At 36.6% G+C, this 22,427-nt stretch overlaps 1 protein-coding gene across 1 annotated transcript; it reads left to right on the forward strand.

The window, feature by feature from the left end:
* The first annotated feature begins 15 nt into the window (after positions 1 to 15).
* LOC136257402 (rho GTPase-activating protein gacF-like) lies at positions 16 to 21,223 on the forward strand. The gene is made up of 3 exons (XM_066050590.1): positions 16 to 501; positions 2,080 to 2,363; positions 19,266 to 21,223. Exons 1-3 carry the CDS (start codon positions 234 to 236, stop codon positions 20,997 to 20,999), a joined length of 2,286 nt encoding a protein of 761 aa, XP_065906662.1. The 5' UTR covers positions 16 to 233; the 3' UTR covers positions 21,000 to 21,223.
* Positions 21,224 to 22,427: the final 1,204 nt, after the last annotated feature.

Genomic DNA, 22,427 nt, shown 5'->3' on the forward strand with positions numbered 1-22,427 from the left:
TTGAGGGTGACATTTGATACCGCGAGTTGTACAAACTCTGTGAAGTGGCGGTTTGATACGTAGCCACATGTTGTTATAGTGTGTTTAGATTAAAGTCTATTAGACTGTAACTACATCAATTTGGCGAGTTGCGAACTCGTGCAATCGAATTCGTTTGTATTTTATTCACTGCCAGTGACAGTTTGATTGTTGTTAAGCCAGGAGGCTTGCTCGTGACGCTTCAAGCCAGAACAATGCCGTTTGTGAAGAGATACGTCGAGCCGAGATTTGTAAGCAGGAAAGAACTAGAGACGAAAGTAGATGATGAATTAGAAGCAGTACAGATTAATACACTAGCTAATCTTATCAGACAGTTGGGCAGTGTTATCAGCTATGCTGATGAAATATTGGGAGAATTCGCGGAGACTTGCACCTCGTTTAACTTGCGTCTTGTCAGCCTGCGTTCCAGAGCGAACCGTCTGAGAGAAGAAGTATTGCCAGAGCTGGATGCTACGGAAGAAGGTAGATTTATTGTTCTTGTTTGTGCTAAACAGTACATTTTGTGTGCTAGTTTCTCTGATGTAATTTGTTTTTGTACTTTGGCAATTATGTAAAAAGCTGTTAGGCTATCCGAAGACCTACCAAGACAACATATGGGAAATTTGATAACCGCTATTGGATTGATTAATCATTTTATCTGACCACATTTTCAACGGTTTGGTTTGCCCAAAATGGAATTCACAGCGCCAACCAGAATGTATCATGTAGTTACCCTGATTATGAACATGTGGTGGTTCCTGGTGTGGAATTTTAGAGAAGACTTGAAGGAAATGTATTTCCAGAAGGAAGTTTATGCAGCCAAATGGACTCCCAATATTCACATGCTATGAATGAATGGAATTTTGAATTACAAGAAAAATGTTGGAAGGATATTGGCCATCAATAGATGGTTAAGCATAAGGATCTAACCTATAATATATTGAAAAGGACTTCCATGTAAATGTTTCTTTGTTTTGTCTAGCAAAGCATCAACATACCCACTGTAACTGGTGTAGTTATGGATTATATAACTGATTGTCCATCCTTGAATATAAGTCTTCTGTGTGTGCCTTAGTTGCTGTCATGTAAGCTTTTCAGTTTTTTAAAGGCCTGCGGGTGTAAATTGTATCATTGTTTAGTGATGGTCTATGAATGGGCAAACTGCAAAGCATTTATCATTTTTACTTTCACTTGTTAATTGAATACATAGGCTAGTATATTACCACTAGGTTATTAAGTGCTACTGTTATGAGATATGTAAACAGTTTAATGGTTCCATCAAGTACTCCCCAACCACAAGGGGGGAGGTATGCATACTAATCACATGCCCTACTTAAAAGTATTTTATAAAAACGTCTTGCATAGATATTGGACACGGAAATCAGAGGATTAAAGCAATGACCATACACAATCATTCACTGTTATTACTGAAAGTCTGGTTTCTCCTAACAGGGCTGCTACTGAAATTCTTGCAAATTCACAAGCATAGATAAAGAATGTCACTTAATCTCCAGTGATCCCCGCTATTTTTATTTATTTTTACAGGATCCATTGGGTTCATGCAAAAACCGTATCTGACCTACTGATTTACTGATTCTTTTACTAGTACATGCGTGCATGTCCTACTCCCATGCCCCAACAGGCAGCTGGCTTGTCTCACTATCCTAGTATGCACTCCCAATTATTGGGGTATGTATGTTGGGGGATGACATGTTGTACTGGTACATGCATGCACAGCCTATGATCCTTGTCCAAAGGAATTTGTTTATGCTGCTATGCAGCTGGTAGACTAACACTCAGATGCTTGGTAATTAGTGATGACTTTGTATTGCCTTGTGTGTGTGTGTGTGTGGTTTAAGGGTGAAGGTGCACTATTATTATTGTGAAACCTCACTTAGCAGCTACCTCTTTAATAAGCCCACCTCATTATATTGGCCATGAAGGAATCCCCAAAATAAAGTGTGCTCTAATTGTTAAGGCCACTTTGTTCTGAAAATTGAGATCCTACTTTTAAAATAAAAATAATTGTATTTTAATTTGTGGCTACTTGTTTTTGCATAGTGAGCGTCCAAGAGGACTTACAGATCTTATTTCCTGATGGCCATTTTGAGAGTGAGCAGGTGATAGAGGAACAACAGATGATATTACAACAATTACCGAAGACAACGAGGGAATGCTACTACATGGAGGCCAAGTCACCACCTAGTCTACACATATTCACACTGCTAAGAGAGGATGGGGAGAATGCTATGCACTTTTTCAGTAATCCTAACTTCTTTTTTGAATATTGGAGACTATCTGTTCATCAGAAGGCTGAAGAGGAAGCTAAAATAGTTGAAATTGATGTGAGTAAAATATGTTAAATATAGCTAAACAAAAGAGTAAGGTGTGCTATTTTCTTGGCAAGATGTTGTTTGTGAGGAGTCAAAAAAGGTGGGGTTTGGTGATAGTCAAGTATCCTTGGGAAGTTGTTGCTACAAGTACATGGACAAGTGGCTCAGAAATACTTACCACATTTTTCCTTGTAAACCAATCAATATTGTGTAAATTTCTTGAGACTCAGATGGTTTTACCTGACCTTTGTTTATTTGGTCACCTAATACATCTAACAAGTTAAGTACTAGCCAGTGTGTTATGGGTAGCCCCAAATGTAACAGAGATGGTTGCCGTTAATGATTAGAAAACTATAATGCAAGCAAAAACATGCGTGATTTAATGTTTCATTTCATTCAGAATATTGTACACATTATAAAATGTCCATATATGGTACGTACTGCTCAAATGCAATGTCGTCTCGCAAGACTGCAAGCAATTTTAAAACTTACTAATTAAAGGGCATGGCACCTGTTTCATTCACGAGTATTCATCCTGTTTCATTTGGGATAAATACTCGTGAGTGAAGCAGGTGCCACATACTTTAATTAGCAACTTTTCAAATCACTTGCACTCTTGTGAGACAATGTTTTGAGCGGTACCATAATTGAGATAAATGGATTTGTCAATAACAATGAAAACCCTAGCAACAATGGTGGCCCACATGAACTCCCTACCAACTTGTGAAGATTCTCTTTTCAAAACAATACAACCAATTGTTTTCCTATGTGTGACTGTTGTACACTTAAAAAGTGCTGTACTGGATTTTTTTTTTGTTTATGAGGCTATTTCCTGGTTAACAACAAGCTTGCTGGCAACATGTGACTGCTTGTTGTGCAATATATACTGATTGTTATGCATTGGGTAGTTCAGTTTAAGACATATCTCCCAGGCATCATCTGGATTCTTCACTTGAAGTACTATTTAGCATTATTTATAACGTTGATGCTATAGTATAGGTATGTCAGTACTTGTAGTGTAGTTGTGTGAATGTTGAGTGAAGCATGATGGATGCTCCTATACTACCAATCCCCGTTACAAATGAAGAACTATATGAGAAGTTCCTACAGAAATTGCAACTACGTAAACATGTTCCCTAAGCCAATGAGAAAATAGACCACACTTTTCAGAAGTAGATTAACCCTTGTACCAGATAGTAGATAGTGCTCATCCTTTAGAGCAAGAGTTCATAATATATATTATGAACTCTTGTTTAGAGTGTGTTAATGATCTATGGCATGCTAGTACATCTACCATATGGTTCTTGTCTTGTTCATGAAATTTTCCTCATGAGTTATTGTTCCGTAGTAACCTCTTTTGCCTTGTGAATTGTGTACCCTCAATGTTTTTAGACATTGTTTGTTTGTAAAAGAAGCTTTCTGCCATAGAAAATAACACTATATAAGGTGTATCTCATTTTCATTTGATTCCTTTCAGAACCTGTGCTGCCTATAGCTCTGTTTTTGTGGGTATAATAATTATTCAACCTTTCCCAAGATAAATGTGCACATTAGAAGCCTTTCATTCTGTATCTACTAAGGCTGAGTCTTAGGTGTGTCTTATAGAGAACTCTGTGTGTGCGCCAATGGTGTATATTATTCCAGTTATTGAAAAATAATTGTTGGAATCAACTTAAGAAGATATACACATGGATACATTTATTCATGCATACATATGTACACCCTAGCAGATACTTCATATTTCATTTTATTGTTTACATTGTCTCATTTTTCTCCAATTATATGTATACTGGTGGTGTCAAGTAACTTCGTCTCATTTAAATGTGCCTATCTGGTTACCAAGTAACTTAACCTCATTTTAATGTCCCTATCTGGTTACCTAGTGACGCTATATACTATTTTCAGTGTAAAGCTTCTGTTCACTCCTTCCTACTTGTTTAAAGTGATTCTGAAGCCTGAGATTGTCGTCAGTAGGTTTATCTCTCAGCATATTGTATTCATGAGAATACTAAATACTGTCTTGTTGAAGTTGATTGTCTACTGGTTTGTAGAAAACATGAATGTTGGAAGCTGAAATACAAAGTATGCAGGTGTACATGCAACTGGTATACTACATGTTATTGTGCTTGCTATTGCAATTTGATTGTTATTTAATACTCAGAGGTCATTAGTGCCTTGAATGAATGATTGTTTCTAATAGTGCATGGGACATTTTTTTTTATTTAGCAAGTGCTGTACTTAAATATAGTATGGAAAACGTGCGTGAATATATTTCAAAGTTATCTTAAAACAGAGTTTCGAAACAATATTTGACCGTCTCAGCAAAACCTGACTTGTTAGCACAAGTGCATAGCATCCATTTTTAAATTTTCTTAGCAGCTAAGGAATGGATCACCAAAGTTTCAGTCTTCTGTGGTGAACAGTTTTGGAATTACAGCGCTAGACGGTATGAAGAGTAAGAAAACCAATTTGCAGTGCAACTATACTGAAAATAAACTACAGGTACTTACATTCACAGCCATAACTTCCGTTTGGATTAGTCAGGAACATTGAAATTTGGCTTAAAATATTCACCATGGAATAGCAAATCAACCAAGGTATTGCGTTAGCCCTGTTACACAAAAGCGGTTTAGTTGAAGAAATGATCTTGTTTACATTTACCACATCATAAACAAATGCATGTGACATACATACCGTTGGGAATACAGAAACAAAACAAAGGTTTTTGAACTCTCCATGAGCAAGCAAATAAGATGGTGTATAGTTTTAATTGAATGGGTCCTACTCTGAGTAATTAATGGCCTGATAAGAACTTGCATAATTTTCTTTGTAGCATGCATAATTTAAAAAAAAAATCTTTTTTTCTCTACGCATGCTTGTGCGAACAAGTCGGGTTTTTACTGAGATACTGGAAATCAATTTGATATCCCTTGGAGATCTTTCTGAATAATTTTTAGGGCACTTCTTTACTGTTCTATACGATTTAGCTCAATGTAGAGCAGTTCATGTATAAACTGTTCTGTGTGGTGGTCCCTGGTGGAAAAAGTACAGTTTTTGTGTTATCCTTGCGGTCAAGCAAATAACTAGTGTCCTACAACTTATAAAGCCATCTGCAACCTGCAAATATGTGTGCATGCATAGATCAACTACAGTGGTATATGTTGGTGTGCTGTAAGCTAGCTTTGCCAGGCTTGTTGGGATGTTTCATGTGTAGAGAATGCACTGTAACATTGAGTACGCCGATGTAAAATACATGTACTGCAGTTGAGTGTGTGTTTGACAACTGTACTGTACCTGTTGCTCCCTGTAAGCCAAAAGTTTATATACCAGTGTACAGATACAGCTTAAAAGTATGATTGTGAGTAACTACTTGACCTCCACACTGTACTACATGTATAAGTCGTTTATTTGCGTTTGATTGCATCATCTATACACCTGTGATTAACCTTGCTATGTTTTTGCTACCAATAGTTCTGGAGTATAGTTTATTTTAAGAGTTTGGTTTAACTAAATCGTTTGTGTATTGACTACGCATTAAGAGATGAAGGTGGACAAAGCAAGAGAACGTGTACAAATATTTACAACACTTATATAAACTTTTCTGTGTGAGAGCAAATAGAATATAGTCGTGTGGCAATATTTACACTAAAAGGTTGAATTAAATGTCATACATGTTTACATGAGGCTTGTATTGTTTTCTTTCGTTAGTCTGGAGTAGATGACATGGGTACATGTTGTTGGAGCAATAAGGAATTATGGATAGATTGCAAGTTTTTAATAAACAATGATGGTAATAGACATTTGATGACTTATCTATAGCCTAAAAGATACACAAACGGTTAGAATGAACACTTCAGTTGGTTCTGCTAACATGTTAAATTGTTTGCTAATTCAGTCATAACAAAGCTGGCGGTTGCGGTTGATTTTTAAAGTTTTCCCTGTGTATTTGAGGCTTCCCCCTGCCAAACGCATTTTACCAACATGTAGTCTACTTTGATATACTCTCATTTCACTATCTTGTTTTGATGTTGGAATTTTCATGGACCAGTAATAGCCCAGGCCTCTATCTGAGATTAGGCATTTATTTTCGGAATATGCTGTAACCCCGCTTGTAATCGATACAGGAGTTTATTTGAATGTGGGGAAACACAGTACTGTATTTTAACAATAGAAGTTGTGGCTGTAAAAACTGTATCGATGTACCCAGAGTCACTATGTAGTTGCTATCACATACTTAGTAGCCACCTTGTTGAAAGTTGGAGTAGACAGTGCTTTTACAACCAGTAAAATATTTTAGAATACGTAGATGTAGTAAGTCAATGGATTCTCCACCATGGCCTTGAAATCCAAACCATGTCTTCTGTAATTTCACATAAACTGGAAAACAGTTTGCTTGCCACTCAGAATGGTCAAAAGGATACAATCACTAGTACTCTGACAACATTAACACATTCAAATGTGCCAATTGTTGATTTAACCTATACCTGCATGTGATCATTGTAAACACAATGGTAAAGTTTAGTTTAATCAATTAACACTTTCAGCCAACTTACATTCTATATGGATTGAAGCAGACTGTAAATATGGTAATGCACATTATATCGAATGATTTAACAATAATCACAGTCCGATAATTAGATGAGGATATACATAGGGAATTCAATTGGACAGCTGACCAACTCTGTGTAAAATTTCAGGTGTATGTTGCCAATGCATGAGCACATTGTTACATGTATCACGGTTTGTTACACATTACGAGTGTTGTAATATAAAAACTGATACCTAGTACAAGGCCGTGCCTATCTACAATAAACTTCGGTCTCATAAAGGCCCTATTTGCTTACAGACTGGGCCAAAATGCTAGTTAGGGAAAGCCTGGGTTTATTAATGAGGAAATACAATACATATTAGAGTATATAACGTGGCAGTTAGGATCCTGGTGCTGATTTTCAAAGAAAAAAATTGTCTTGTCCACATTTCAAACAAAGTGGGCTGCTATTGTTAACTATGAATAGTAGTAATTGATGAGGCAATAAATATTGTGGGATTTCAAACAAGTTGAACCCTCAAGCTAACACAAGTTGAAACCCTCAAGCTAACATCTACATATTCTCAGCTTGTTGACTCTTTGTCAGCTTGTTGTCACATATTGGTTTACATAATTTGTAACCAATCAACATGAACTATTACAAATGGATGATTTGTTTTTGATAATAATAATTGAACATCATTAAACTCAATAACTCTTCAACCATTCACACTCTACTCAATAGCTTTGCTTGTAGTGCCTAACATTTTGTTTTGGCGTACTGCCTACATGTAAGTTGCCTTCTAAGTCTAGCATGTTGTTATCAGGAACAACTTGTACATACAAGTATAGTAGTGGTGACAGATTATGAGACTTGCTGTGTTTTACATTATTGGTCCATAAGTGGTAACTTAGTCTGTAGTGTTTATTTTCAACAAACTGTTTTGATTACTAAATCTGTTGAAAGTGTTTTTTTTATGTAATGAAGTGTAGCTGTGGCAGTGATAACAATTGATGTCAATTTCTGAACATTTGGTTGCTCATGTGGGCAGTTTTCTATTTCTTACTTGTAACGAAACTGTTGTCGGTAATTATATCATCCCACATGGCAGAAATCCATGTAAAATGCTTCCTTGAAGACTGAAAATCTTTGTGTAATTCTATCCATTACTTTTCTTTGTTTGCAGAGTGTTTGTAAGTTGTTGGTAAACTAGTGGCCACGCTTGGCAGTTGCACACCAGTATTAAGTTATGGTGGGGGTAGTTAGGTGTATGAGGAGGAAGGCATAGATTCTTGGTCTAACAGATGTACATGATGTGTGAATGAACAGTCAAGTAGCCAGGGATCTGTGATATTAACTTTCATGTGTAGAGCGTCACAGTGAAGTGTACATGTTATGTTGCTGTTCAGTTAATGATGGACTATCAGTCGCTTATAGTTGTCATCTAGAAATGTACTGTAGTACGTATTTAAAGGTGACATACAGTACAATGTATGTACTGCAAAGCTAACTGTCTCTTAAGAAGATGAGACTTCAGGTATGTCAGGCATGCTTTGTGTGTGATCTACAGCTACAGGGAAATGTGAACTGTGCTTCATATTATGTACTACTATGGAATCATCTGTACTTATGTAAAGGATTGTTCTTGGTCATTGTATACCATTAGGAAGTACCTTATTGAAGTGTCTTTAATGGCAGTGAATCAGATAATGTATTATTCCTGTTTTGGACTGACTACTATAAATGTTATTTTTGTCCCTTGTATGGTAGACTGATGGACATGTGCAGTTTAGTGAGAGCTAGTTTATCAGAACTGACCATTTCAACTACCGGATGAGGGGGGGCTTCTGGTTTCTTCAGGAAATTTTAGTGCATGAAACGTACGTACCACACTTAAGCCTATTTAGGCTCGCCCCAAATATGACATTACTTTTTGTTCATCATAACTCACTCATAGAATATACTTTAGCCTCGTCATAACTTGTAAAATGCATTTCTTACCGAGATGCGCTAGTATTGAAATAGACACTCCCACAGAGGTCCTGTTTCTGGGACAATTGGACCCTTCCCAGACTAGTGAGCTTTTGTTATGTAATAGTGCAAAGTGTAACCTTTTATAATAGGCTAATTAAATTGTTCTTCGAATTGAAAACTACTAGTTGATAACGAATAAAGTGTTATACATCGATGGAGACAGGTAGTCTACAGTTGGCTACTTTATCTCAGACGTGGCATGGTGGACACAAATGTAGATATGACAGCGAAAATGGGAAAAATCACGACAAAATCAGCTATGGAATGGATTGCGCTGTAAGTAAACTGTAATTGGAGTAATACACCAGCTAGTTGGATTCCGTTGTTTGTTTGGGCTGGTTTTTACCGAAGTGAGTCAGTCTTTAGATGCATCATTACTAAGCAATTTTATGTATTGGATGGTTAGTATGATGTGATTCGGCAATTCAGCCAGCGGTCCCTGAGAATTTAGCCATGAATGGGTTAATTAATTAATAACATTATTATAAAATAAGTCGTGGTTTGAAGGGTTAACTACAGGTAATGCATTGTGAGTTCTCTCAACTACAGAGTTAAAGTCAGATACCATAGAGTAAAGATTTAGTGTACAGTTGTTAATGTTTATAAATTTCCCTTTGTTTTTATGGAATAACACGCCACCCTTCCACCATGTAATCATAAACCATGTGATAACAATGTATGAAATGATGCAATGTTTGTTGTTTACAAAATTGTACCATTGTGGCTAACTGGGCACAGTCAAGCACAGCAGGATGATCTTGAATTGTATGGTACTTTGTGTGTAATGGAGCAGTTAATGTAGTCTGTAGTAATCTGTTTATAATGTCTATGAGGTGACTCAATAGTGTTTAATTTACACTATAGTAGGGATTGTGGAGGCCTAGGCTTTCTTGCCCAACAAAAGCCAGTTCCTTCATAGCAGCTTGGCAGTTTTAGTCATAAATCATGTCTTCAGAGCGACCCCAAACCTTTCCAACAAGTTTTCTATTAAATTTTAAAATTTATTTTCTAACTGACTTACTGACTGCCATAACTTGACTATGGTTAGGAATTAAATGTCCACTAGTATAGCTGCAAGTGTAGATGACCTCTGTTGTTTCATTGCTTTTATTTCTACGATCCCTACTCAGATATAACATACGTATTTAGCATTTGTAGTACTAGGGATCATGAGGTTTTCGTTTTCTTGCCAAATCATACAGACCAAAAATCAGCCACATCTTTGTCACCTCAGTTACATTAAAACCCAAACATGGATTTCACTGTAAGTGGCCTAAAATTCTTCCTGTGAATTTATAAATTAATGGAATTTTCTACTAATTGATTCACTAACGAGAAATAGTTAACATTACATGTCTTAGTGTAGTACAGTGGGTGCATCATACAGAGTTCAAAACAACAGGCAGCCATTGACCATTTTTAGTACAATTTAGGCAAATTCAAATTGCCATACAAAATTGACTTTGGGTGGCCGCATTTACTGTACATTACTACACTGGTGCCCAATAAATCACTTGACAGTTTTTAACAAACGGCCACTCAATTTCCAATTCTTACTGTATTTTGAACTCTGAATTCATGAACGTACTTTTAGTCCTTGTGTCTAACACAAAGGTGTCAGTTTGTAGGTAGTACATCAAATGGCTTGTGTGTTAGTTTATATGTCACATGAGAATAAGGAGGAATCGGCACCATGCCTTCAACAGCCAAGTAAAGCAGATAGATTGCCGGCATGCCTCTTATCATTTTCCATATTGAGGGTGCAGTGCAATGGGCAAAAAATACATGTCTATTTTGCTGGCCAGTGGTTAGGTTCAGTGGGGGCACAAAATTTGCTTTGCTTAATGCGTATGTTTCCCTTTGATGTAGTTTACAAGTTGATTTCTTGACTTAGAAAATTAAAATGGAAGAAAAAGGAACTTCAGTATGCTAGTGGCTAGAACAATGTCTGATGGTAATGAATTTCATTTCAAATTCTATGCTTACAAGTCATGTTTTGAAATTCTTGTTTCTAAGAAACTAGAGGGACATGTACTATTTGTACACGGTAATTGTCTACTGTATGCAATAATTTAGACAGGATAACCTCAGACAACAGGAATCTCTAATGTTTGTGTCTATTAGAGGGAAACCCTGACACTTTTATATGTTGCAGCTAATTAGAATATGGGAAAGAGGAAACAGGTACTTAGACCTGTAATGGGCTTCATGTAGCTAGACAGTAGTGAAAGAAACGTATATGTATCATTTATCAGAGTTGCTTCTCCTATAGTTTATCTGTACTTGTTTTATCTAGACATATCTATTAGTAGTGGAACTAATCTCAATTTCCTCATTAGATCATTCTTACAACATATTGTTGGTCACTTGTACTGTTCCTTAGTTACTCCAATATCATTTGTAGATCAAGCATATATGTACAACTGTATGGTATAAACTGTTTGGGTCACAGTCACATGGGGAAAGTAAACAGCATTTGACAAACAAAATTTAATAATTTTTCTGTGCTTTTAAGAGTTTACAGTTTGAGAAATGTAGAGATGATCATGCTGGAAATAATTCTAACAACATCAACCTAACTTGTGTACTTACTATATAGTGACTAGTTAAAGCTTACAGGTATCTGGAATCCATATAGTGGATTTTGGGACGTTTTGTGGCCATCAAAACGTGCAACCTCAAATCTTGTTTGTTATCAAATGGGGTTGTAGGAGTGAAGGGGAATGTGAGACTTTTTATTGTGTTATGCATAACTTGGTGTTGTTTTCCCTATTCTCCAAAAGCTTATATATTGCTTAAAATGTTGGATGGGTGGTCCTATGCCTGGTCCTATCACAGTGGGACCAGGCATTTCTGACAGTGTTTGGCATGAAGCGACAAAAAGAGGTTTGGGTAATTATAGCTAAATAACTGTGTGTATCTGTAAATTTTCTAGAAGTTTAGGTAGAGAGATTTTGAATGGTATATAGTTGAAGGGCTAACCAATGGGTGGGGTTGACACATATTGCATAAAGGTTGTACAAGCCATACTGTAATTTAGTCGGCTACTGTTGGTTGCAGTTTTATGATTAAATTTTATTTGCATAATAATATATTGGCTGTATTGAGAAATTACCAATTTCCTCAATGTCGGACATCAAGATATATGATAGCATAACTACATTCTTTGATCATTGTACGTGCTTGTGTTGACAAAGTCACCATACAAATTGTCACTAAACTTATCAAGCATTCCTGTGTAATAGTTACAAGGGTGGATGTTATCTTTGAACTAACCCATCTACAAGTACAACTGGTAAACATGCCAGTGTGCTTGACTGAGTATATACTGATGCAGTGAATTTACACAGGAAAAAATATCACCTTCAGTTGATAGTCAATCATTACCAGCTGATCACAAATTTTGGTTAGTGTTAGTAAAAACATTACCAGAAGTGCATCCATACAAGTGTCAACCACTGTTAATCTGCCAGCTGGCATGCCTTTGTATGGCTTTGATTGTGGGATGGCTTTCATAAGGTTTCCACGCAGAAACTAAATTCATAATACATTGATATTATTAACCTGGTGAAATTAGTGATGTCATTTACCAGGTGTGTGTGTGATGTGTCTGCCAGTAGTATACACAGCTTGGCTAGTCTGATAAAAACGTTCTGACATACAGGTGTAAGCAATCACTCAGGATACCTCAAGATCAAATAGTCAGTTTTTTTGTAGCTTTCAAACAGAATTCCTTGCTCCCTTGTTTCCATCAATAGGACACTGTACATAGGTACGTATAGCAATACATTTTTGAGTAGCTTTGAAGAACACATACATTACTTTCATTTATTTTGATGGTGTTACTTATTTAAAATTAATGTCCCTTGAAATTGCTTGTTGAATAATATCACACATGTATTTTCTTTTTATTTGCCATGTTGTAAGTCTGCTTGTGAGACTTTAGTGGAAGCACTGGAAGCCAATTCTAAAATGAATTTCAAGGTACAAAATGCATATGACCTGATGAAAGGGAATTAAACAGCAGAATTTCTATTTCTTGAAAATGAAAACTGTAAAATACACTACCTGTACATGAGAACATCTGCAACATTTCGCTTGTCGTAATGTGCATGTAAAATGTCGTAAGTATTCCACGTAGTGCATGCTTTTATAGTGATAACTACGACTGCATTCCATTTTTGTTGCATGACTTATGTATCCCATATCCATGCTGCTTACTCTTGTCACTACTTTAACCCTTTATATCATCCTGCATCTGCTGTATAGTAAGAAATACAGCCTGTAAATACCTGGGCAGTTGCAGAGTGAAAAAGGCTGGGCTTCTGTACAATGAATATGATAATGGTCAGCTGTTACTATTGGACAAAAGTCTCTCTTGTGTATGGGACAGTAGGCAACAAGTTTATCAATTAAATTTACTTATTCAATTAACATGTGCATCCTTCCTACTTGCCGTGTCTCTGTATGTCTCGCTTGGAGAGAATTAGTGTGATCAATGACCTCTTTGTTAAAGTTCTACCTCAAAACTGTTCACTTCTGAACATTAGCTGGAAGTGCTGTACGTGTAGATGTTGTTTTAGCCTTGGCATTGAATGCCATTACTGATTAAAATCTTGTTAAAGGTTAAGTGGTTAATGTAATAGCTGAACATGGAAAGTGTGTAATGATGTTAGCCACAATTGTATTCATTATACTATGCTAAATTCATATCTTTGTAGTTCAGCTATTAGGAACCCCCTGTTTAAAAATGGATTATGACTTAATTAAAGTAATTATTGATAATTATAATCATTTCTAGTGTGTAGGGTGTAGTGTGGGTGTTGTTACATTCCTTCCCATATTTGAGTTATTGCAATAAGTGTGATGGAATGTGATGTCATTCCTCAATAGGAGGTTTCCATGTGTAGTGTAGAATTATTTTTGCGGAGTGTTTTAAACAAACAAGAAAGTTATCCTGTGTTAATTCTGTGGCCGAAACTTTATTACAGTAGTGCTTGCTAATACATATGTAAACGCTGGTTAAAACTTTGATGACGAAGGTGGCCAAAATTGCTGATTTTTAATACCAAATCTGTTATGGTCCTAGATGTTATTAACTAGGCACATGTTCCGCAGCTGGCCAAAGGCCGGCCATGCGCCTGGTTACACTTCCTTAGCAGTGCATAGCAACATAATTACCAAATTATAATATAATGAAATACCCTAAATTACAGTATGTACAAATCTAATTATCCTTAATTAATAGCATGAATATAAGCTAAATTATATACATGGTTGATGAAGTACATATTTAGTTAGTATTAACTGCATGGGTGCCTGTTTTTTCTTTTTTTATTTATAAATAGCATAACATCAACGTCCTTTTAATTTAAAGAGTACAAGTAGTAAGCTTGTTTCTTATTAACATCGTCTCGGATGTGAGGTATGTCAAAGTTCTCTAATGTACTTGTACTGTATGTTCTATAAAAGAAATTTCTATTAGAATAGCATGTATTAATTTTAAGGCTCAAAGGAATACCGGTTTACTGTATTCAAATATTCACTCAGCTCTAACAAACTTAGTCGAATAATCAGTGTAAGGTTTCATTGCAATTCAGTAATTAAGGTGGCCACTACCAAGAAGCCTACAAATAACCACAAACAGCTTTGTGAATAACTTTACTAAGTAAGAGATGCCATAATTCCGTTTTTGAAAGGATTTTCACAGCGATACTGTGATAGATAGTGTTTATAACAACCTGGAGTAAGCCACAAATCCATATGAAGTCTTGCACTTTCCTGGCATCTTCACCAATTAGTGGCTGCCTAATTATATTACTACTCTTCACTTTATCACCATAGTCCTTTCCTTTTTGTTACTCCTTCAGCTTCATTAATTACTGACAGCTAATCACGTGTCACCATATAAATGATCACGTGCGAATAATCGTTTGTTAATTTTGTTATTTGGCTACAAAGCAAATCCGAATATTCGGCTAATCGTTTGAGCCTTAATTAATTTTAAACCCATTGATGGCCTAATTCTCTGGGACCCCAGGCCAAATTGCATCATACTAACTATCCAGTACACAGAACTACTTAGTAACCATATATCTACAAATACAAAGTAAGGTGGTTGACTGTGTTGCTTTTATTTACATAACAGTAACTGCAATGAAGAATCCCAACTATGTATTACACTCCAAATAACTATTCTATACAGTTTACTTACTGTGCGATCCATTCCCACAGCTGGTTTCTTTGTGATTTGTTCCATTCTGCTGTTGCACATGCATATCTGCACTCGTGTCCACCATGCCACCTCTGAGATAAAGCAGCTGACTGTCGGTCTCTATCGATATAACACTTTTTTTTGTTATCAGCTAGTATGTTTTAATTCGAAGAATGATTTAATTCACCTATTGTAACAGGTTACAACTCAACGTGCCCTAGTCCAGGAAGGATTTAGTTATCCCAGAAATGGGACCTCTATGGGCGTGTCCATTCGGTACTAGTGCATCTTGCTATGGAATGCATTTTACAAGTTATAGCAAGGCTAAAGTTTATTCTATGATTGAGTTATGATGCCATGCCGCCATATGGCGGGTGGCCATTAAATGGGTTAATTTTACTGCTACAGTGTACGTGTATGTAGTACATGTATCTTAGTAGTGATAGCATATACTATGTTTTGCCACTACTAAAATTTATTATTGCAATAGTTTAACCACATAACGTGGGAGTGTGTAGCAGAGAAGACTGGTAACTTAGTTACTATTTCATATTCTCTACCCAAACCTTGACTTGTAACAGTTGTAAGGCTTAATATGTCATCTGTTACCATAGTGATGAATAGAATTTCTTTTTCAATGTTTTACTGTGATACAGAAGTTTTTGTGCCTGAGGGTGTGTAATTGCTTTGATGTTTCTTTGTAGTCAGATCTATCAGACATTTTGTGTGTGTCTGCAATGTTGTAAAAGAATAGACTGTGTTGATCAGTAGGTGATCTAGGCATTTCTACAGATTCTTTTAAACATTCTAGGTCGTTTCAGACAATATTACCACCTAGAATAGACTAATTCATGTGTACCATCGTCGGATGGTTAAAACCACACCTGCTATTTGCTACATACGACTGCTGTCAGCTGGACATGTGCTTTCCCAGATAATACCATGTTCCTATTTAATGGTCAGATAGGATGCCAAATGCGTATATCTACATACATTTGTATAGTCTCATGTATAGGAGGTCTTGTGTTTGTACAGTGTAAATGCTATATAGTGATGGGTTAATATATGGCGTGTTGTACTGATACATTTGAAGTATCTGTTATGCATGTATTCTGATACTTCTGTGCATTTGCTGCAAAGTTTTGTTCATTTAAGGCTGGTGGAATATAGTGTGACTGCTTAAGGCAAAACTGTGTCTATATAGTACAAGTAGAAGGTGTTGTTGTGGAACAATGTATTACAAAAATGGTGGGTGACAGTCATGTACTACAACACTGTACAGTAGCATTCACAGGCTAGACAATTTGTGTACTATAAAGCAGATGTGGGACAATGGCTAGTCGATTTTGTGTAGTCTTTCAATGTGTTACATGTAATGGTGTACTCTGTGTAGTTGCTTTGTAATCCTTGTAATTAGTGGATTGTGATTAGTTTTAATGAATTATTTCATGAAGTACTCATTGTGATTGGATGAATTATTGTTGCTATTCAGCTTCAACAATCAACACCCACTACCTGCTATGGTACACTGATGTTGTACACTACACGTAGTGTGTCAGCAGGATTGAATGATGCAATTGTAGTTAAACAAGCCTTTTCTTAGGTGTGTTCACCCAGTTTATATGTTTTGGAACATATGTACCTGCATAGAGGAGTTTTACAAAACGTTTGCAGAACTCACTGGTGATTTACCAAATGCAGTCTTCTTCATTACTAGGTATTGACACTGCTTAGTTAGTTTTCCGCCTTTGTGTTGCCCACTGTGCTTCTGTCATTTGTAAGTATCTCGCCTTTCTCACCTCACTGTTTGGCTACTTTGCTGCTATACATGGCATCTATGTGTACACTTTCTCTTATTCCTAGCTCATGTATAAACTGCTGTACAATACTTGTGTGTTCAGTTAGGGTGATTACTGTACCAGTACTTAACAACTGACAACCCATATAAATGCAATAGTAAGCCATATTGATTGCTTTGTGGCAGCTGTTCTCTGAGGTGATGATGAATTAGCACTAAATGATTACTTTTCTTTTACTCTTCCACCATGGGTGAGGCAAGGTGTGTGTATATATATGGCTTTGTGTAAAACCTGTTGATGTCTTAGTCATACCATCATCATTCACCATGGCTACGCGAGTCTGTTAGAAACTTAATAGCTATTTTTTTCTTTTTAATATTGAAGTTGAAATGATGCAGAGTTTAGTCTCGTTGTTGAACCATACTTATCTCTGAAACCATTGTATTTTAGAAGCATCAGTTTTCTAATGCAATATATTACAGAGCAGATTCTTAGAATTCATAACTTGTATGAAGTGAGTATTGGTTTACAAGGATTATTACCCTATAGATACTACCAGTACAGTGTTGTTGATTTGATCATACATTGTACAAGCACAAATCCACTTGGATACTTTATGTAGTTATATAGGCTAAACCACAAAATGAGTTGACTTGTTTTTGCACTTTAAAATCTATTTTGTAGCTAACATGTTCAAGTATTTCTCTTACATGCTGACAATATAGTGTATGGGTTCATAACTACAACTTGATGTAGTATTACTTGCCAAATATTTCATCTGTCTGGCTTCTTTGGTTTTATATGATTGGTTGAATTACACTATGTCATGTCTGGTACAAACCTTACAAAAAAATTTGGACATAAATATTTAGCTTGTATAAATGCTTGACATGTACAGTGGTACTGTCAGTTTTCAAGATATCATAGTGTGGAGTTGAGTGTTGTATAAACTGCTGGTCATGGCAAGAGGTCTTTGCTGTTTTGTAGTCAGCTACAAGGTGGGTCATCCTAGCTTAATGTGCAGTAGGAAAATGAGCTAATTTAGCTTGTGGTTTTCATCTGTAAGTATTTCTCATGCTGTATGTCATTGGATACTATCCTTGAGAGAAAAAATGCAAGTGATGGGTTTTCTTAAAGCATCTAGTTTGTTGTGGGAAGTGTGTTAGTGGAACCAGTTGACTTCAGATAGTGTGTGCTACTTTGTATGTTGTAGTACTGCTGATAGCTTGCACTGTACCACTATATATTATATGGTAAGTATGCACCTTGCTGCAAATGATTTACAAGAACACAAATCACAGAGACAAAATAATGCACATGATTTTGAGATTTTGGATAATTGTTAACATCGTGATGCTAGGACTTTGATCAGGATGTTGAAAAAAACAACTGTTGTTGACAATTGGTACAGTATGGCAGTTTACAATGCATATATTATATTGAAATACTTACTGCATATACCAGTATGTTGCCCCAGCTCTAGTACTTGCAATATCAATCTACAGAATTACTCTACCCACTTAATTGCATTTGCTACAGTACTTGTGAAATGGTATTTAACATGCTGAATGTTTTTTTTTTACCAAGCTCGTGATTTTTTTAATAAGGCTGTTGCCTAACATCATGGTGAGATAATCCCATGAAAGTCACTATATTAGTTATTTAAACTGAACAATAGTCAATGTTTTTCAGTTTTATAAATACTTCATGGCTACTGATGACTATATAAACATGCACAGTAGTCAACCAGAAGTGTACAGCCATCTTCACCGCATAATACTGTGTATCACAATGTTAACATACATTGTGATACATTGTTAAAGCTACTGCAAGTACAGTACAAGGGAACGTACATGCTGCACTGTGTTGTACACCTGCAATAGCACTTTTCCACATGATAGATGTTCTGTTGGATTAGTTGTGGCAAGCCCAACATATTCAGCATTGCTGATACACGTGTGAAATCTTCTGTCTGCTCAGCCTTATCGAATTAAATTGTGGTCAACTGTCTGTGTAATTTTTTGAGCACACCACTTAGCCCTAAGGTTGTACACTGTGTGTGTGAGAAATAGTACATTGTATACTGTTAGTGGTACACTGAACCCATTCAGTGTAGTACACTAATTGTACAAATATGTCATAATGTCAGTTACTAGTGGGAAGATGTTGGGACTGTAGTATACAAAATTGTTAAGATTTTTGAAAAGTGATTTCAATGTTTGTATGCAAGTACATTATTGCCAATGTACTAGTGACACATTTTGATTGACTGATGATCTAAATGTTTTGTTTTGATGAGGTTTTGTTTGTTTGTTTATTAAGCAATGTTTGTATACAGGTCCAGGAAGAGAACAACACTAACCTGATTAGAGGGGGCTCATTCCGAGGTTCTCAGTTGTCAGTTAAACGTGCTGAAGTATTGCAGATGCTGAGTGAAGGAGACACCAAGAATGGCTTATTCAAGTTAAGCAGAAGACGTACAGTGCAGCCAGTTCGTTCCTGTGAACGTGAGAGGTTAGGGTCCCAGTCATCACTACAAATGACATCTACTAAACACCTTGGGAATGACCTACCACAATGGAATACCAATGAGGGCTTACAGGAGAGATCTAACTCAATGCCACGTTTGAGAGTATCATCTGTTCGTCAAGGACCACCTTCTAAGCTCCAAGTTGCCAACAAACCATCTAGAGAGGAGACACCACAGAAAGATGGCACTCCAGATTATAATTCCTCCAGCAACAGTCCCTTAACTCCGTTGTCTACAGTGACACCAGTGTTGACAACATCAAGATCTAGTTTGGCCAGTGAGCCTGCTAAAGCAACTTCAACTACACCTGTGGCTGTTCCTGCTCCCACAAGACCATCTCCTCCACAAGATTACTCCCCTAAGCCATCTCCCAGTCGAGACCCTGCACCTACTACAAAGAAGATGTCACCCTTGTTGACTAATGGAGATCATGGAGATGTCACGCCATATGATGAGTTTGATGATAACTATACTTTCCAGAGATCAGCTAGCATGCGAGTTGAGCGATCTTCTAGCAATGCCTGGTCACGCTCTGCCAAGATTAGGCGCAGCTTGAGTAAAAAGAATGGAGTTAAGAATGGACTTTCCCGCTTTTATTTTGGTGATTCTCAGATAGCTCGTGCTGCTATGGAATTAGAGGATGATAAGCCAGAAGGTACATCTAAGGAATTAAGCAAGTCTCCACCACCAGTGCAAAACAAGACAGTAAATGCTAGCCCAAAGAAAAGAAGATTTGCTAGCTTTAAAGGAAAGGCTTCTCTGCAAGAGCAGCAGAATGAGGCTGATGCAAACGACACTCAGTTACATCGATGTTCAACACTTCCCAGCAGACCGAGAGGATCATTTTCTAAAAATCCTATGTTTTCTATGCAATCTGGACAGGGCAACACAAGGGCACTCACTCATGGAGAAGCATCCAGTGTCAGCCTAGGTGAAACAGCAACACAAGGCAAATCAGCATATGACACCTCTCCAAGAAATTCATACAGCACTTCTCAACTTGAACGCCATTCCAAGTATTCACACTACACAAGGATTGAGCCACTGAACATCAACCACCACTCAACTTGGGAATCAGACCATGATGGATATGGTGACAGCACTCATAGCACATTTGGTACACTTGGAAGAAAGCCACAACGAAAGACCTCAGTTGGCACCTCCAGAATGGCCACTCCTCGTATTTGTGTTTCTGGTTCTTCACCCATGAGAAAAAACAGCACGTCAAAATCTCCTAAATTAAGCAATGGAAGTACTCCCAATGGTTACAATGATGGAGCATTTGACCTCACTGGGCCAGAGAATGTTATTGAGGAAGAAAGATATTCAAAGATGTATGATGGTGAGAAGAACAGACGTAGTGAATTGCTGGAGCAGATCCGAGTAGGAATTGAACTGAGAAAAGTTAAACAGAAAGAAGAGCTGGCCAGAAAGAGTAGCAGTAATTTACCCTGGAATGTCTCTGCCATACTGGAACGACGTCTTGTCTTGCAACCCTTCATGGATGATGATGCAATGGACAATTGGAGTGAAGACCTTTAACCCTTTGACTTTAAAACTTGTATATTTTCTCTGGTACTGTACTGAGTATAATTATTATATTATTATAATTGCCACACTTTGTAGCTACTGTCATGGTTGTTGTAGCATGAACAGTGAATTTGTTGCCACAACTTACATTTGTCAATCCATTTTGCTGTTTAATAATATTGTATGTATGTATATGCCTTTCCAAAATCATGCTTTGTTGCTTTTGCTGTATTGTACAGTGTTTATTTGGTGCACTGAAGGGTTTTGTTGTATATCTCAATATTGAGACTTGGGTTCATAACGCTACTCAGTATGAGGGTTCCTTACTAGTGGTATAGTACCACACTGCTCTTATATGTGAGAAAAGGCTATAACTGGGGATGCTCAAAGAATTGTACTGCGAATTTATACTTTTGATGTTGTCATGCAGTTTAATCATTTTTTTTGTAACTTACGGCTTTGACTAATGTCATGAAGTTCTTGGTGTTTGACATTTAATTTACTGGGAAGAATAAATTACAGATAAGTGTAGCTGTTGTTTCCTCTAGCAATGAAGTAGTATAATACATTTGATCAGGTGTTCAACATGTTAACTATAAAACATACAGTACTTAGCAACAACAGTGATGTGTGCATGCAGCTAAGTGTCAACTGTCACATAGTTACACTAGTATGGTTGAGAAACCTTACAATTCTTGGTCATCCTTAGTTGTCCCCCATAATAGCAACACTTCAGTACTCCATACACCCAAACATTTTTTAAATGACAACATATTTGTTCCATCATAATAATATATATATATTAAAATCATAATTATGTTACTCATGCAAAGTACATAACTACTAGCTAGTTAGAAGTAGACCAAAGCCATAAAACTGTTTTTAAATCAGATTTGTATTACTTTCCAATCACATGTTTAAGACCAGCAATGACCAAATTTTAGAGGTACACTATTGACTCATAACAAAGTCACTTATAAATAACCAGAGAGTTGGGTTAGGGAATGTACTTACATAATGGAATTTGAAATACAGTGTCTGGGGATATGCCTCCCAGGTGATTATAAAAGGTATTTTAAACTGTTCTCCCTACATTGTTAACAATAAAATTAATTCAAGTAATTCTGTTAGTGGTTGACTGCTCTATTAGAGTATTATTGTTACATGTGTTGGCCGTTAACAACATCAAGTTGCTGTAGAGGAGGCGGGGTGTGACTGTCCTACTTGTAGAATCTTTTGGTTTTTGGTCACCATTTGCACTTTGAACCCTTCGTACCATCACTGACCACACCACAGCCAGAAGTGGTGCGTCAACCAAACAGGCTCGTAAACATTTGTTGGCTTACCACCTGCTCCGAAATTGCTTCAACAAAGCTTTAGAAAAAAAATTGGTACTTTGTATTACTTTGTAATGTTTTTTTCCCCAAAATTTGATACTAA

The sequence above is a fragment of the Dysidea avara genome, chromosome 6 (genome assembly GCF_963678975.1).
Source record: "Dysidea avara chromosome 6, odDysAvar1.4, whole genome shotgun sequence".
NCBI lineage: Eukaryota > Metazoa > Porifera > Demospongiae > Dictyoceratida > Dysideidae > Dysidea > Dysidea avara.

Coding starts and splice junctions, on each gene's coding strand:
- LOC136257402 (XM_066050590.1), top strand. CDS start 234: ATGCCGTTTGTGAAGAGATACGTCGAGCCGAGATTTGTAAGCAGGAAA. Junction 502..2,079: donor GCTGGATGCTACGGAAGAAG/GTAGATTTATTG, acceptor GTTTTTGCATAG/TGAGCGTCCAAGAGGACTTA. Junction 2,364..19,265: donor CTAAAATAGTTGAAATTGAT/GTGAGTAAAATA, acceptor GTTTGTATACAG/GTCCAGGAAGAGAACAACAC.